At 44.5% G+C, this 15,883-nt stretch overlaps 1 protein-coding gene across 1 annotated transcript in view; it reads left to right on the forward strand.

The window, feature by feature from the left end:
- The window catches only part of LOC147437246 (ubiquitin-conjugating enzyme E2 2-like), a 41,816-nt gene continuing 25,933 nt past the window's right edge, over positions 1-15,883 (forward strand). Inside the window, exons 1-2 of the mRNA XM_086486831.1 lie at positions 1-175; positions 381-465. Of these exons, the coding sequence (XP_086342957.1) occupies positions 110-175; positions 381-465 (151 nt within the window). The 5' untranslated portion in view covers positions 1-109. The remainder of the gene's footprint in view (positions 176-380; positions 466-15,883) is intronic.

Raw genomic sequence — 15,883 nt, forward strand, 5'->3', positions numbered from 1 at the left:
ATTGTTTGGCAGGACGGCGTCATCGTCTTCTCCTATCGTGCTATTTTGTGTGTTGTTTGGAGTCGAAAGGGTTCTCCGCAGGCGCGGAGAGCTTGGTTGATACGCGGCGATGGCATCCTCTGCACAGCTGCGCCTCATGTCCGATTTAAAGGCAATCCGCAACGAGCCTCCTGAGGTATGCCTTTTTTCTCGTAAGCTGCCATGTCTCGCTGTATTCATCATCTGCTTCGACGAAGATCTTTTCTGTGTTCCTACTTCTTACTCTCGCAGCTCTTCTGTTGTGCTCTCAAGGTTTTTCCATCTTGATTCCGTGTTTCCTTGTTTTACAATGGTAATGTTCAGCTTTTCGTCAGACGTATTTACTACTCACCTTTGTTCAGGGATGCAGTGCAAGTCCTTATGGTGATGAGAATTTATTCGTTTGGAGTGCGACCGTTTTTGGTCCGGAAGACACTCCCTGGGAAGGCAAGTCTTTCAAGTTTTCGGTTTTAGGAAAGCCAATAAAACACGTTTTCTTTCTTTCTCTAGCAAGAAAAATTGTTTTTTCTTCTTGGCTCCTTCAAATTAATATGTGGTTTGTTTCTTTCTACACTCATTCATAAAGACAAAATAGTTGTTACCCTTATGAATGATAACGTATTGGAAGGTTCAAGACGTGCTCATTTATCATTGCTGTGCTGGATATGTTTTCAACTTGACGTGAGAGTCTTTGGTGCAAGGCTGGCTGATGGTGGAACTTCTGAAAAAAAAAAGCATTTTGGGAATTCTCTCAGCTCAAGGAAACTTGATACTTCTCTCTATTGCCATGGCATTTGGTATCTGAGGTCGGACTTACTTTTAAGCAGGGCGGGTTTGTTCTGATCTCCTGCTCGACTTGTAGAAATACTATCACTACAATCATGGGGCCCATATGGTGTTCAGGCAGGAAGTCTTGTCCAGTTGTACAATGAACTCACTTGGTGTTTGCAATGGATACATGAGCTGCTATTTGGAGTTATAGCACACGTAGATAATTGATTCTTCTTTGACATTCCTACCAAGCCTTGTGTAGTATACACAAGCTTCCACATAGGAGAGGGTGAGAGTTTTACTAGCATTATGTGCTTAAGTGACGAAATAAAGAAATAACACAAAGGGTACAGAGTTTAGGGCACTTTTCTCCACCGTGGTTTGATTACTTGGATTGAGCAAGTATTAACTTGTCTTTTGATTGAATGTGCAACTTTGGTCTTCAAGTTATGATTTGCAGGGATTCGTTGGATCTAAGTCTCTCCCACGTTCGTGTTTGGACTGATAGAGTGGGCTTTCACGTTGTGTGTGAGCAAATGTGGATGTGTAATGAAGACAATTGAACTTGACAAAAGGCAACAAGTTTAGTTTCGTGCTACACAAGGCATCATGAAAGACTTTGCTTACACAAGATAGTGGATAGTGGTGTAGTGAGCATTGGAGAATGGAGTAGTGGAGAGGAGATGGAGCACAAGAATCTACCTTAGATGCTTCGGGTGCCTTCTGCGGTTCTCATCCTTAACTGTTCCCTTAGTACCTTGTAAGATTGTCCGTAAATTTTTTTGCCTCTTTGGGTGTTATGCCTATTCCTAGCACATCAAAGCAAGACATGAAAGATTAGCTTCAAGCCCAAAAACGTATCTTTGTCATACAACTTAAAATGGATAGAATATTGGTTGTTTGAATGAGTAGATGGGAGGTTGTAGTTAGTAGAGACTTGATATTTGATGACTAACTAGTTCAAAGGAAATACAATCACTGGATGTGCAACATGTACCATCTTGCGCTACCTCTCTTTTTTTGTTTGCCTCTTTGGACACAGTATCTTGAGTATCGATGATGGTGACCATGTGGTTTTTGGACATCAAATTGAGGTGAGGTAAAAATCACGGAACTCAGCCTCTAATACACCACCTTTTGTATCTCTCCCTGCTCAGTAAGGGCACCGTGTAAAGGAGTGTGATTTGTGTGATACTCCATCTTGTTACAAATCTCTTGCGTAAGACATTGGTATTAGAGCCTTAGAGGAAATTTTGCTCTTTTAGCTTACGTGTGTCCCTTGAGTGTAGGAGAAAGCAAACACTGTCCCTTTGTTTTGTTGAAGCCCTCTACCGTTGCTTGTATACAATATACTTGTCGGGTTGCAATTCCATGCCGCTGCCTTATACATTAGCTGATTTGCGGTAGCCTCCAGCTCTATAGCTGCACTCATGACGCTCGCTTCTTGCATGTTTAGCCACTCGTTTTCATTAGCTTGCACGATTGTTGCCCTCTCGTTACCCTTAGCCATAGCTTGAATTGGTTGCCCTCTTGAACTCACCCATGCTTGTGTCGCAAGGAGGTGTATCTTGGTGTGTTTATTTTACTTTATTTAGTTTTCTTTTCTTTCTTGTGAAGCTCTTGTTATGAACAAGTGGACAAGGCCTAGAGGTCCCATGACAATGCATGGCCAATGTGAAATGGGTCAATGCGAATTAGCCACGGGCATGGCTTGTGTTTGAGCCAATTGGCATTGAGATCTGAGGTGTGCACACCAGCGTAGCGGTCTCGACGAACTTTAAAATGTGGACAAAGTCAGTTCTGGTTGAAATGAATTTGTGAGAGGACAAATATTTCGACAAATATCTCTTGATATTTGTCTGGATAAGAAAATCAAGCAAGGATTCACATGCTCAAGAGTTAGAGGCTTCATTAAGTGGAAAGTGGGATGTATGGCAGGAGGAGAGTAACTTGCTTGACAGGTCACCATGTAGGAAGTGAAGGGAGAGCTTAGTTGTAGCTGTGAATTTAGAGAGCTGTTAATTTAGAGAGCCCTTGCTTTGCATCCCACGCCTCCCCTGACTGTAGCGTGTCTCCCCTTTAGCTGGTAGGTATTAGTTTATACAGGTCTTAGCTCTAGCCGATCTGTCATAGTGTTCACCTCAAGGGGACGGCTTCAGACACGACTAGAGGCTCTAGGCAAAGCTATCAACTATCACTAGATGACTATGGTGCACTTCTTTTGATGCGCCAGTGGACAGATTTGCCGATTAGCTATTGAGCATTGTGGCGGGTCACACGGCCCTTCCCTCTGGTTGCCACTGTTAACTGCCAAGAGTGTGGCTTGCCATTTTCTTTCATGCAGATAGTGCATGAGTGTCACAAGTTTGTGACGTGGCACGTTTTAAAGTTGAGGGGCCTAGGGGGTTAAACCGTTAGGGATTTTGAAAACCTAACCCCTAACCAACTTATGTAGAATGGCCGAGGGGCCTAAAAGGTGAAGACCTTCAAAATTTGGCGCAACATGCTGATGTGGTTGGTTGTACAAACAATCCCGAAAGACGCAGAACCTGCTTACGTGGCATGTTGGCTGCAAAACACTGGATTTGTTGATGTGGCAGCTACGCATGGGCGTCAGAGTTTTTGATGTTAGCTTTTAAAGATAGATGCTTTTGGGATAAGAGCTTTTGAAACCTGATGCTTTTCAGGGCTCTTGTCATGTGCACATCTAACCCTATGTGCATGTGGATAAACGACTTCAGGTCTAGGGTTCAGGTCAGCTTAGGAAGTGTTCTGGCACCTTTGTGAGTCTGTTCGCAGGCCATGCATGTCTAGGCACTTAGAGTAGTTGCATATCCTCTGGTTGCACACAACATAATCATTAGTATGTGTAAGGTGCAGCGGAAGTGAATGTTGAACTTTGCTCAAGATGAGTGCTCCGAATTGTGCTCAAGGGTTCCTTTTACTTACGGAAGGTAAAGCCTTCCGTTCCTTTAGTGAGAGAGTGCAAATGATCACAAACAAAGTGGTAAACATTGTGAATGAAGGTAAAGGTACTAAGACTGAGAGATAGAGAGAGAAGAATACGACACCAGAATGTTGTCAAACCCTCCTCCGAAGGCTCCACTCTCTATTGCGAGAGTAGTATACTATTGATTGCACAAATCTCTACAATGGTCTGAATGCAATGGTCTTGCCGATGATGTCGACGACGAGACGGCTGAAATCTGAAAATGCTAAGGGCTGAAATCTACAAATCTTGTATCTGCTGAATTCTGACTCTATGTCGGTGACGACGGCGATGCGTTGAAAACGCAGATGCTGAAATCTGTGTTTTCCGGGCTGAATCTGCAAACTTTGGCTGATCTACCTGTGCGGCGAGGATCTACTGCGGGAAGGTGAGATCTGCGAGGTTCCGGGGCTATTCTGTGGTGACTAGATGTTGAAAACTGAAAACGCTGATGCAGAGAAGGTTAACGACGCCGGAAATCTGCAAAAACGCTAGGCTGAAATTCTGGTCCAAAAACACTAGGGCTAATTTTGATATGTTGCAAAAACGCTAAGGGATCTGCAGGGGTCTGCTGTCGCCAGGCTGATCTGCAACCCCAAAACGCCGGGGCTGATCTGCAATGTTGAAAAATGCTGGTTCTTGGTGGCTTGAAAATGCTAGGTCCTCTTGCCGTCTTGCTAAGAAGGTGCACTTCAGGTTGTGGTCTGCTGCCTCTTCTGCCAGAAAGTGCTAGCGCTAGCTTTTCTTATATATTGCCTTAGTCAATTTGCCCTACCTGGTTTCCCAACAAAGTCACTTATTAATAATAAGTGAAAAATGGCTAAAATAGGGAAAATAGGTCTGTGCACTGTAAAAATGCTCCTAATGGGTTCGGATGGTAATCTGATGATCATGTTGTGTGCAATCAAAGGATATTCATCTACTCTAAGTGCTTGGACATGCACGGTCTGCAAACACTCACAAAAGTGCTAAACACTTCCTAAGCTAACTGAATTGAACTGAAGCATGTCATGAAGTAGCTTGTCCACGTACACATAGGGTTCGATGTGCACGTGACATCCCCTCCTTTTCAAAGCGAGGTACTGGTACCGAATTGTATGGCGTCGAGGGGGATCGCCAACAGCGTTTGGAATCCTGGAAAGGACTCTTCGCTGGCCCACTCTGATGCGTGGGTCATGCGATACATGAACTTCATAAAGGTCTGCAACGCTTGCTTCTTTGGGCTGCGCCGAAAGCGTCACAAAGTCATCTATAGTTCCTTCAATGCTTTAACTTCGTTAATAGTCATGTGTCTACCTTCTGCAAGAATCTCCAAGCATGAAAATTCTTGAAACCACTTCCAACACAAAAACATGAACATACCCATTCCATGTAAAGTGACTGGAAAAATTCTATGCTTTCTAAATGATTGTGCATGCAATGGAGATGAACAAAGAGACGGAGTCCCAAACCGTTCATCAAACACACACAAAAATTGGAATCGAAACTTGTCTTTCTGATCTAAATTTATCAATTGTGGCAAATCACAATGGGAATGCCGATGCTTGATGCTCAATCCTTCTTGTGCTCTTTCGGATACCGTGTCATGTCAAGGAAGAGACATGGAATGTGAATTCCTTGAATGCAAACATTGCATCTTTTCATGAGTAATCCGCATACATCCGTGCTCATTCATGAGTGAATCGTGTTCATCGTGCAATATGGCATGCCTATGAAAAGGGATCACATAAGGACGGTGACTAAAATATAGGAAAGCATCACGAATGAAACACTCGAACAATGCGTGCTGACTAATCATTCGCAACACAATACTTCCTGTGGGGGTTCTTGGGACCTCGACTCGAGAGCCAAGATTGGTTCTTCGGGATTGATCGAATCTGCAATGAGCCTATGAGGTTAGCTTCATTAGACGAAGTATCAACTAAACCATCATCCTTGTGAGCAATCACATCTTTATCATGCAAATCATCATGCTTGTGAATAATCACATCATTATCATGCAATTCATGTGTGTCGTGCTTTGAAGAAGAAAAGACTGAGAGAGTCTCCTTCTCCTGATTCTTTTTAATCTGCGCATGCACATTAGAAAATAGTAGGACCAACTTTTGCATGTGTTGGTCTCTTTGCGCTTGTCTATCTTCGGCCTCCAAGCGCGCTTGCTCGTGCTCACGGTCTAAGGCTGCCATTCTTTCTTCGTGTTCACGATCCAATTCTGCATTTCTTTTTGCGTGCCACGCTTCTTGTTGTCTCATCATGTCCATCATCGTCTTGACCAAAGCCTCCATGGGATTTGGTGCAAATTGTGGCATAGATGGGGAAGGGGGAGGGTCGGAAAAACCTCCTGGTGGGAAAAATTCTTCTTCGCCACTTCCATGCTCATCACCTCCATGCGAAGTATCCATTCCGCTTCGCGTGATGACCATACACTGAAGTCTGGGGTTCTTAAGTTCACGAGGAACTTGGGTTCTTCTGGTTCTTGGGTTCTTGAGGGTCTTGAGTTCTTGAGGTTCTTCCTTAGCTTGCAATCTGTGCTAGAGAAGGATCTTCTCTTACCCGAGCTCTACTCTTTTCTGCGGGCGCACCCCTTGGCGGCCTTGCGCTCACACCAAGGTTGCTTTTTCCCACCTCACGTTGATTGGCTGGCCACTAAGTGCACGGTCCTCTCTCAATGAGTGAAAAGAGAAACAAGGGGAGGCTGGACAAGTCCTTCTTTCTTGGGTTTCCTGTCACTCTTCAAAACACGATTAGGAATCGACACGCCCAAGAGGACTTGGGTTACGTGCGATCGCAACAAGCAAAAAAGAAAATGTGGTTCTTTCCTTGAGTGATACAGAACACTGCCAAAGCTCTCATACCAATGTAAGGTGCAGCGGAAGTGAATGTTGAACTTTGCTCAAGATGAGTGCTTCGAACTGAACTCAAGGGTTGCTTTTACTTACGGAAGGGAGAGCCTTCCGTTCCTTCCGTTCCTTTAGTGAGAGAGTGCAAATGATCACAAACAAAGTGGTAAACACTGTGAATGAAGGTACTAAGACTGAGAGATAGAGAGAAGAATACGACACCAGAATGTTGTCAAACCCTCCTCTGAAGGCCCCACTCTCTATGGCGAGAGCGGTCTACTATTGATTGCACAAATCTCTACAATGGTCTGAATGCAATGGTCTTGCCGATGATGTCGACGACGAGACGGCTGAAATCTGAAAACGCTAAGGGCTGAAATCTGCAAATCTTTAATCTGCTGAATTTTGACTATGTCGATGACGATGTCGATGACGACGTGCTGAAAATGCAGATGCTGAAATCTGCGTTTTCCGGGCTGAATCTGCAAACTTTGGCTGATTGAACCGTGCGGCGAGGATCTGCTCTGCGGGAAGGTGAGATCTGTGAGGTTCGGGGGACTATTTTGCGGTGATTAGATGCTGAAAACTGAAAACGCTGATGCAGAGAAGGTTATGACGCTGGAAATTTGCAAAAACGCTAGGCTGAAATTCTGGTCCAAAAATGCTAGGGCTGATTTTGATCTGCTGCAAAAATGCTAAGCGATCTGCTGTTGTATGCTGTCGCCAGGTTGATCTGCAACTGCAAAACTCTGGGATTGATTTGCAATGTTGAAAAACGCTTATCATGCAACTTGTGTGTCATGCTTGGGAGAAGAAGAGACTGAGAGAGTCTCCTTTTCCCGAATCTCTTGCATTTGTGCCTGCACTTGAGAAAAGAGTCGGAACAATGATGCCATTCTTTCGTTGTGCTCATGCTCTACGGCTGCCATTCTTTCTTCGTGTCAGCGATCCATTTTTGCTTTTCTTTCTGCGGTTCGTGCTTTGCGTTCTAACTTCCTATCCATCATCATCTTGTCGAAAGCCTCCATAGGAGTTAGTGCAATCCTTGGCATAGATGGGGAAGGGGAAGGGTCGGAAAAACCTCCTGGTGGGGAAAATTCTTCTTCGCCTCTCTCATGCTCATCACTTCCAAGCGAAGTATCCATTCTGCTTTGAGTGATGACCATCCATTGAAGTCTTGGGTTCTTGTGGTCTTGGGTTCTTAAGCTCACGAGGAACTTGGGTTCTTGTGGGTCTTGGGTTCTTGGGGGTCTTGAGATTCTTGAGGTTCTTCTTTCGCTTGCAAACTGTGTTAGAGAAGGATCTTCTCTTCACCCAAGTTCTGCTCTTTTCCGCGGGCGCACCCCTTGGCGGCCTTGTGCTCACACCAAGGCTGCTTTTTTCCACCTCACGTCGATTGGCCGGCCGCTAAGTGCACGGTCCGCTCTCAATGAGTGAAAAGAGGCACAAGGGGAGGTTGGACAAGGCCTTTTTTTTTTGGGTTTCCTGTCACTCTTCAAAAACACGATTAGGAATCGACACGCTCAAGCGAACTTGGGTTCGTGCGACCTTAACAAGCAAAAAACATTCTTGTGGTTCTTTCCTTGAGTGATACAGAACACTGCCAAAGCTCTGATACCAATGTAAGGTGCAGTGGAAGTGAATGTTGAACTTTGCTCAAGATGAGTGCTCTGAACTGTGCTCAAGGGTTCTTTTTACGTACGGAAGGGAGAGCCTTCCGTTCTTCAATGAGAGAGTGCAATGGACACAAACAAAGTGAATGGACACTGTGCGTGAAGGTGCATGAGACAGAGATAGAGAGAGAAGAGAATACGCACCAGAAATGTTGTCAAACCCTCCTCCGAAGGCCCCATTCTCTATGGCGAGAGCGGTCTACTTATGATTGCACAAATCTCTACAATGCTTTGGAATTGCCGACAATGTTGACGACGATGACGAGACGGGCTGAAATCTGAAAATGCTAAGGGCTGAAATCTGCAAATCTTCTATCTGTTGAATTCTGACTCTATGTCGATGACGACGGTGTGACGACGACGCGCTGAAAATGCAGATGCTGAAATCTGCGTTTTCCGGGCTGAAACTGCAAACTTCGCGGAATTTGACCGCGCAGCGAGGATCTGCTGCTGCGGGAAGGTGAGATCTGCGAGGCCCAGGGGTTCTTTTGCGTGTACTGATTGCTGAAACTGAAAACGCCGAGTCTAATGGAGGTTCTGTCGTGAAGGTTTGCAAAAACGTTGATGGCTTCAGGTTGAGGCAACAACGCTAGGCTGAAAATGGTCCTGCTACGGTGAATCTACTAACACTGGGGCTTCTGCTTCTTGTTATTGCCAAGAATTTGCAAGATCCAAAAACGCACGCTGATCTGGTCCAAAAACGCTAGGTTTATACTGTGGAGTAAAAATGCTAGACCTCTTGGGGTTCTACTGAGAAGTTGCCTGTTGCTAAATTGGCTTTATCTTAGAGAAAAATAATTCTAAATGAATTATTGGATTTATAAGTGAGGGTTTTCTCGTTTGAAACACCAAGGAAAAATAATTCTAAATGAATTATTGGAATTTTAAGTGAGAGGGCTTTTCTCACTGGAGACATCCCAGTACAGTGTATTCCTAGTGCGTCATTCAAAGTAATGACGGGAGCACTGAGAACGGGAATATCTGTAAGGCCACCAGGAACGGGTACTTCTGATGCGTCACATCGGATGGGTGACAGGGAGCATTGGAAAGAAGTATCCGACCATCCGGGAACGGACATCTCTGATGCGTCATAGGATGGGTGACATAGAGCATCGTGAAGGAGATTGTACCGTAAGTTCGGTAGGAAAGGACTAGGTGATGGGTATTCCTGATGCGTCACAAGGTGGGTGACGGGTGCATCGGAAAGGGAATATCCATAGTCGGGAGGAAATTCCGAACTGTGTTAGAATTGTGCACAAGGAAAAGCAAGCACTTGAATGAAGATGGGTTCAGAGGAAACTTTGAGGAAAAACAGATGCTTTTTGAGAAAGCGGGATTGCTTTTCGGGAAAGCAGATGCTTTCCGGCGAGGAAGTTTATGTTTGCATTGCAATTGTGCGTGTGATTGCATCCAGGGACGCCTGGGAAGTGCTGTGAAAGCATTGTTTTTAAGTTATAAGGTTTTATTGAGTTTTTGGGCAGGTTCAGACTATTTTTAAAATACGCCGGCCGCCCACTTAATAAGTGGGCAGCCATCTGATAAATAAGGCAATAGATCAGCCAGCGTTTTCTCTCTCTCTTTTTCTTGCAGAACAGAAAAAAAAATGAAAAAAAAAATTTGAAGAAAAAAAAAACCCGGCCGCGATCTCTACGTGAGCAGCTATTCGTGCCCGTGGCTAGGAACTATAAAAGCATCACATGCCCTCACTCAGAGGGGAGGACCAATCTTTGCAAGAAGGAGATGCTGCAGCAAATTTCAGCCGTAAAGAAGACGATGCAGGTGATGCACATGGCTGCCCCAAGTGTACCAGATGTCGCCAAGACCCAGTGCGCGAGTTCCCTCGCGAAGAAGTGCCTACGAAGCGTGTTTCCATCACGACAAGTTGCTGTTTTTCTCTGTTTTCAGCCCATAAACGTTGCAGACGGGGCTGATTTACGAGAAGGAACCCGAGAACACCCCTCTTTTGTGTGTAGGATTGGAAGAGAGGATTTTCTATGGAGAGATCTCTTCCGAGGAATTGCTTTTCGAGAATCGAGTTGCGTTTTGAGCATCGAGACTTTGAAGGCAACGATTTTCATGTTCTGATCTTGGAGTATTTGATTGCAGGTGTACTTCCTCTTCGTGAGGGAGTAGGAGCAGAGGAAGGCATGAGCCTCTGTAGGAGAAAAGCGCTCTGAGGAACTAGAGCCAGATCAGCCCAAGGGTTTCGTACCTGAGTTTGGGAAGTAGATCCACGGATTGGAGAGAGGTAGTCTCTCAAGTTGTGATCCGGAAGTTGGGATTCCCAAGTAAGGACTTCGTGTCCGGGAAAGCAGAGTTGTTCTGCGGGAAGAGGACTCTGGAAAGAGAGTTGGAAAAGAGTTGCAGGGATGCCATGCCCTGAGTCTGGAAGGTGAGATCCAGAGGCGAGAACCTTGATTCTCGAGGAATTGGAATAAGGAACGGAAGTTCCTTGGAATAGGGTTTTGCCCTAGGAATTGGAAGCTGAGGCTTCCGGGAACCATCAAGTCTTATTCTAGAACGCACGTGGTAATACGTTCGGTTCAAGTGCTTGTATAGACTTCTCCTCAATAATAAAGATACTACTACGGGGGGGACTAACCCATCTTCTGGTCCCCAGTACTGTGTCGATGTTCTCACTCTCTATCTCTCTCTCTATTTATTTCTCTCTATATCCTCTGGCTTCAGCAATAAGTGATAAATCCTATTTATCCGAATGTATTTTATATTGTTATGTGCTCCCGTTTGTGACAGTGGTATCAGAGCATGTCTCCTCTCTTTCTCTGTAAAGGAGGACGACTTTGGGAAGATACGGGAAGAAGCCATGACAAGCCAAGAGAGAAGTAAGCAGGCGGAACCCTAAGTCCTGCAAGGAAAAGCTCGCAGAGTTGGATTTTTTTTTTTCTCTCTGCAAGAAGTCGACACAAGGCTTGGGATTCTCTGAGAAAGCGACAAGAGCATGATGCTCAAGAAGCTAGAGAATCCAAGGAGCGGAATGCTCGAGATTCTTCAGAATCCAGAAAATATCCATGAATGTCAATCCAGAACTATAGCCATGAAATCCGTCATTCCGGGAAGGATATGAAGAAGGTCTCTAGACCTAGGAACACTTCCAGTCAAGTTTGATACTTTTGACGGAAGAGAAGATGCCCCGAAAGCTACCGCATTGATTCGACAAGTTTGAAGTTGCCTTTGCAAACGGCAATTTCTGAAAAGTCGAAGATGAGGCATGTGATTAAACACCTCAAGGGGATTGCAAGTACTTCGTGGTATAGCAAAGCTCTGCAAGGAACTTACAACAAGACTTGGATTCAATTCAAGGCTGAATTTTTTGACAAATTTTTTTCCTCTATGCTTTGAAGAAGGCATCCAAGAAGATTGGGATCGGTTTGCCCAATAGGAACACGAGTGAGTCAAAGAAAGTAGTGGTTCACTCTTGCCAAGGTAGCTCCATTCTTGATCCTCTCTGAGGAAGGAAAGATGAACAAATTTAACGAAGGACTTTTGCCCGAATTTGTAAACCCATCTGCAAGATACTTTGCAGCAGATGGTGGAGTCAGCAATACAAAGCTGAAAGTGTACACCTTAGTGTACAAAGAATCCAATCCCCGTGGGGGGACGGGAAACATTGAACAGAGAAAGTTTGGAGTAAGGGAATTAAATCTAACTCCAGAGTTCTTGAATAGAAGACCCTTGAATTTTAAGTGAGAGGGCAGGTTTTTAATCAAAGTTACATCTTTGAGGAAATCATAAAGTGCATTATGCTTGTTTGCTCTTTTGCACGAGGTATGGTTGTGTCTAACCAGGACAATCACTCTCGAGTGTTTATGAGAGTAAGGTTGAGTCAGAACATTGTTTATACGATGAATTGCTTTGCTTAACCATTCGGAAGGTCCATGATTGATCTGGTATCCGGTAGTTCTCCAACAAATTACCTGCTATTGCGGGTAGGAAATTATGAAGGAACCATTCTGAGTTTTCAAGCGAAGAAAAGCTTTCATGAAGCTTGAGTACTGTTTAAGCCCTCACCCCCTACCCGGTAAGGGAAGATATGGTAGTGCTTTTTGCACAAGTGAATGAACACTCTCTTTAAGAGGGAAGGAACAAGCGACGACTACGGCCTGTGCTTGAGGAATCCAAGGATTAAAATCCTAGATTATTTGATGAGCGGGTTTTGCTCTAAGATCGAGCAAAGTGATCGTCAAGTTGAGCGTCTTCGCTCTAAGGATCTTACAAAGGGAAGGTAATTTCCCAGGTTCACCAAAACTCTAACACAGCTTAAGAATTATGTACACCTTTGGGTACATGGATAACACACAAAGATACAGACCTATGCCAAGGTGGGTCATCTATCAGTTGAATTTTTTTTCTGCTAAACGGAATGAGATGAACCAACTTCCTTTTCAGGAACTCGACGAGAGTTTGGTATACTCTCTTGAGCGCCTTTTTATGCGCAAGGATATTCCGACACGAGAATCTCTATTTGAGATGTGTTCGGTAGAAGGATTCTCTACGGAGAAGTGCTTTTACCATTATAGTAGCAACTTTTGGTTGGGGTATACGTTTCTCCATGAGAAGGTCAAGTAGCATTTACACGCTGCTGGAATAAATTCGAACTATTATGTTCGTAAGAATATAGTTCGCCAACCGTTTCAAAATGGTAAGAATTACATATGGGAGAACATCCCTGAGATTCAAAGAGGGTTCGCTCTATTGTGAACCGGGTTTGAACGTACGTTCAGAAAATGCTATGGCTAGAATCCTATCTGCCTGAGATTTTGCAAGTTGTCATTGCTTGCAAGGTGAATCATTTTTTATGATTTTGCAAGAAAGAGACGCTAGTGGGTGTTGGGAAAACACTGCTAGTGGTAATAACTCGCAGGAGAATAAGATTGGAAGGAAGTGCCGCCGTGCACAAGGAATCTTCGGATTGGAACCGTCCGCCTACGTTGAGCGACGGCCCGGATCAAGAACCTTCTTTAAGGTGATCGCAGACTTTGTTTGTGAAGGAAGATATTGAGATTAATACTCATGATTTGGGCATTCCCTATGTGGGAGGACACAAGAGGTTTAATACCCTCTCGACTAACAGCGCAAGATTATGCGCAAGGACAGATACCTAGATTGATTTCTAGGAGGATTATTCTTCTCGTGATTGAGAAGGTGGAATTGAGTTAACAGATTCTCGGATGAGGAAACTTCCTATCTGTTGGAAAGACGCGAATGACGAGTTCTTACATGGTTCGTAAGTTTGATAATTGGTGAAGGATATCCTCGAGGTACTAGAGGAAGGACATGAACCGGTAAGGTAAGTATTGAATTATTGAATTTCTGTTTAAATTAATTTTAAAGTTCTCTTTTGAGAGCTAGCTCAACTCACCATTGAGCAAGATTTGGAATCTTTCCGATTTCTCCCCGGCAGTTAAGTTGGACCTCTACAGTTGAGGACAACTGTTTATAAGTGAGAGGGATGTTGCTAAATTGGCTTTATCTTACAGAAAAATAATTCTAGATGAATTATTGGAATTATAAGTGAGAGGGTTTTCTCGTTTGGAACACCAAGGAAAAATAATTCTAAATGAATTATTGGAATTTTAAGTGAGAGGGCTTTTCTCACTGGGGACATCCCAGTACAGTGTATTCCTAGTGCGTCATTCAAAGTAATGACGGGAGCACTGAGAACGGGAATATCTGTAAGGCCACCAGGAACGGGTACTTCTGATGCGTCACATCGGATGGGTGACAGGGAGCATCGGAAAGAAGTATCCGACCATCCGGGAACGGACATCTTTGATGCGTCATAGGATGGGTGACATAGAGCATCGTGAAGGAGATTGTACCGTAAGTTCGGTAGGAAAGGAATAGGTGATGGGTATTCCTGATGCGTCACAAGGTGGGTGACGGGTGCATCGGAAAGGGAATATCCATAGTCGGGAGGAAATTCCGAACTGTGTTAGAATTGTGCACAAGGAAAAGCAAGCACTTGAATGAAGATGGGTTCAGAGGAAACTTTGAGGAAAAACAGATGCTTTTTGAGAAAGCAGGATTGCTTTTCGGGAAAGCAGATGCTTTTCGGCGAGGAAGTTTATGTTTGCATTGCAATTGTGCGTGTGATTGCATCCAGGGACGCCTGGGAAGTGCTGTGAAAGCATTGTTTTTAAGTTATAAGGTTTTATTGAGTTTTTGGGCAGGTTCAGACTATTTTTAAAATACGCCGGCCGCCCACTTAATAAGTGGGCAGCCATCTGATAAATAAGGCAATAGATCAGCCAGCGTTTTCTCTCTCTCTTTTTCTTGCAGAACAGAAAAAAAAATGAAAAAAAAAATTTGAAAAAAAAAAAAAACCCGGCCGCGATCTCTACGTGAGCAGCTATTCGTGCCCGTGGCTAGGAACTATAAAAGCATCACATGCCCTCACTCAGAGGGGAGGACCAATCTTTGCAAGAAGGAGATGCTGCTGCAAATTTCAGCCGTAAAGAAGACGTTGCAGGTGATGCACATGGCTGCCCCAAGTGTACCAGATGTCGCCAAGACCCAGTGCGCGAGTTCCCTCGCGAAGAAGTGCCTACGAAGCGTGTTTCCATCGCGACAAGTTGCGGTTTTTCTCTGTTTTCAGCCCATAAACGTCGCAGACGGGGCTGATTTACGAGAAGGAACCCGAGAACACCCCTCTTTTGTGTGTAGGATTGGAAGAGAGGATTTTCTATGGAGAGATCTCTTCCGAGGAATTGCTTTTCGAGAATCGAGTTGCGTTTCGAGCATCGAGACTTTGAAGGCAACGATTTTCATGTTCTGATCTTGGAGTATTTGATTGCAGGTGTACTTCCTCTTCGTGAGGGAGTAGGAGCAGAGGAAGGCATGAGCCTCTGTAGGAGAAAAGCGCTCTGAGGAACTAGAGCCAGATCAGCCCAAGGGTTTCGTACCTGAGTTTGGGAAGTAGATCCACGGATCGGAGAGAGGTAGTCTCTCAAGTTGTGATCCGGAAGTTGGGATTCCCAAGTAAGGACTTCGTGTCCGGGAAAGCAGAGTTGTTCTGCGGGAAGAGGACTCTGGAAAGAGAGTTGGAAAAGAGTTGCAGGGATGCCATGCCCTGAGTCTGGAAGGTGAGATCCAGAGGCGAGAACCTTGATTCTCGAGGAATTGGAATAAGGAACGGAAGTTCCTTGGAATAGGGTTTTGCCCTAGGAATCGGAAGCTGAGGCTTCCGGGAACCATCAAGTCTTATTCTAGAACGAACGTGGTAATACGTTCGGTTCAAGTGCTTGTATAGACTTCTCCTCAGTAATAAAGATACTATTACGGGGGGGGACCAGCCCATCTTCTGGTCCCCAGTACTGTGTTGATCTTCTCACTCTCTATCTCTCTCTCTCTCTCTATTTATTTCTCTCTATATCCTCTGGCTTCAGTAATAAGTGATAAATCCTATTTATCCGAATGTATTTTATATTGTTATGCGCTCTCGTTTGTGACATTGCCTGTTGAGCAAGGTGCTCCTGCTGCCTCTTCTGCCAGAAAGTGCTAGCGCTAGGTTTCTATTTATACAAACTTAGTAAATTTGCCCTACCTACTTTCCAACAAAAGTCACTTAAAAA

The sequence above is a fragment of the Adiantum capillus-veneris genome, chromosome 17 (assembly GCF_014529385.1).
Source record: "Adiantum capillus-veneris isolate H3 chromosome 17, ASM1452938v2, whole genome shotgun sequence".
NCBI classification, from domain to species: Eukaryota; Viridiplantae; Streptophyta; class Polypodiopsida; order Polypodiales; family Pteridaceae; genus Adiantum; species Adiantum capillus-veneris.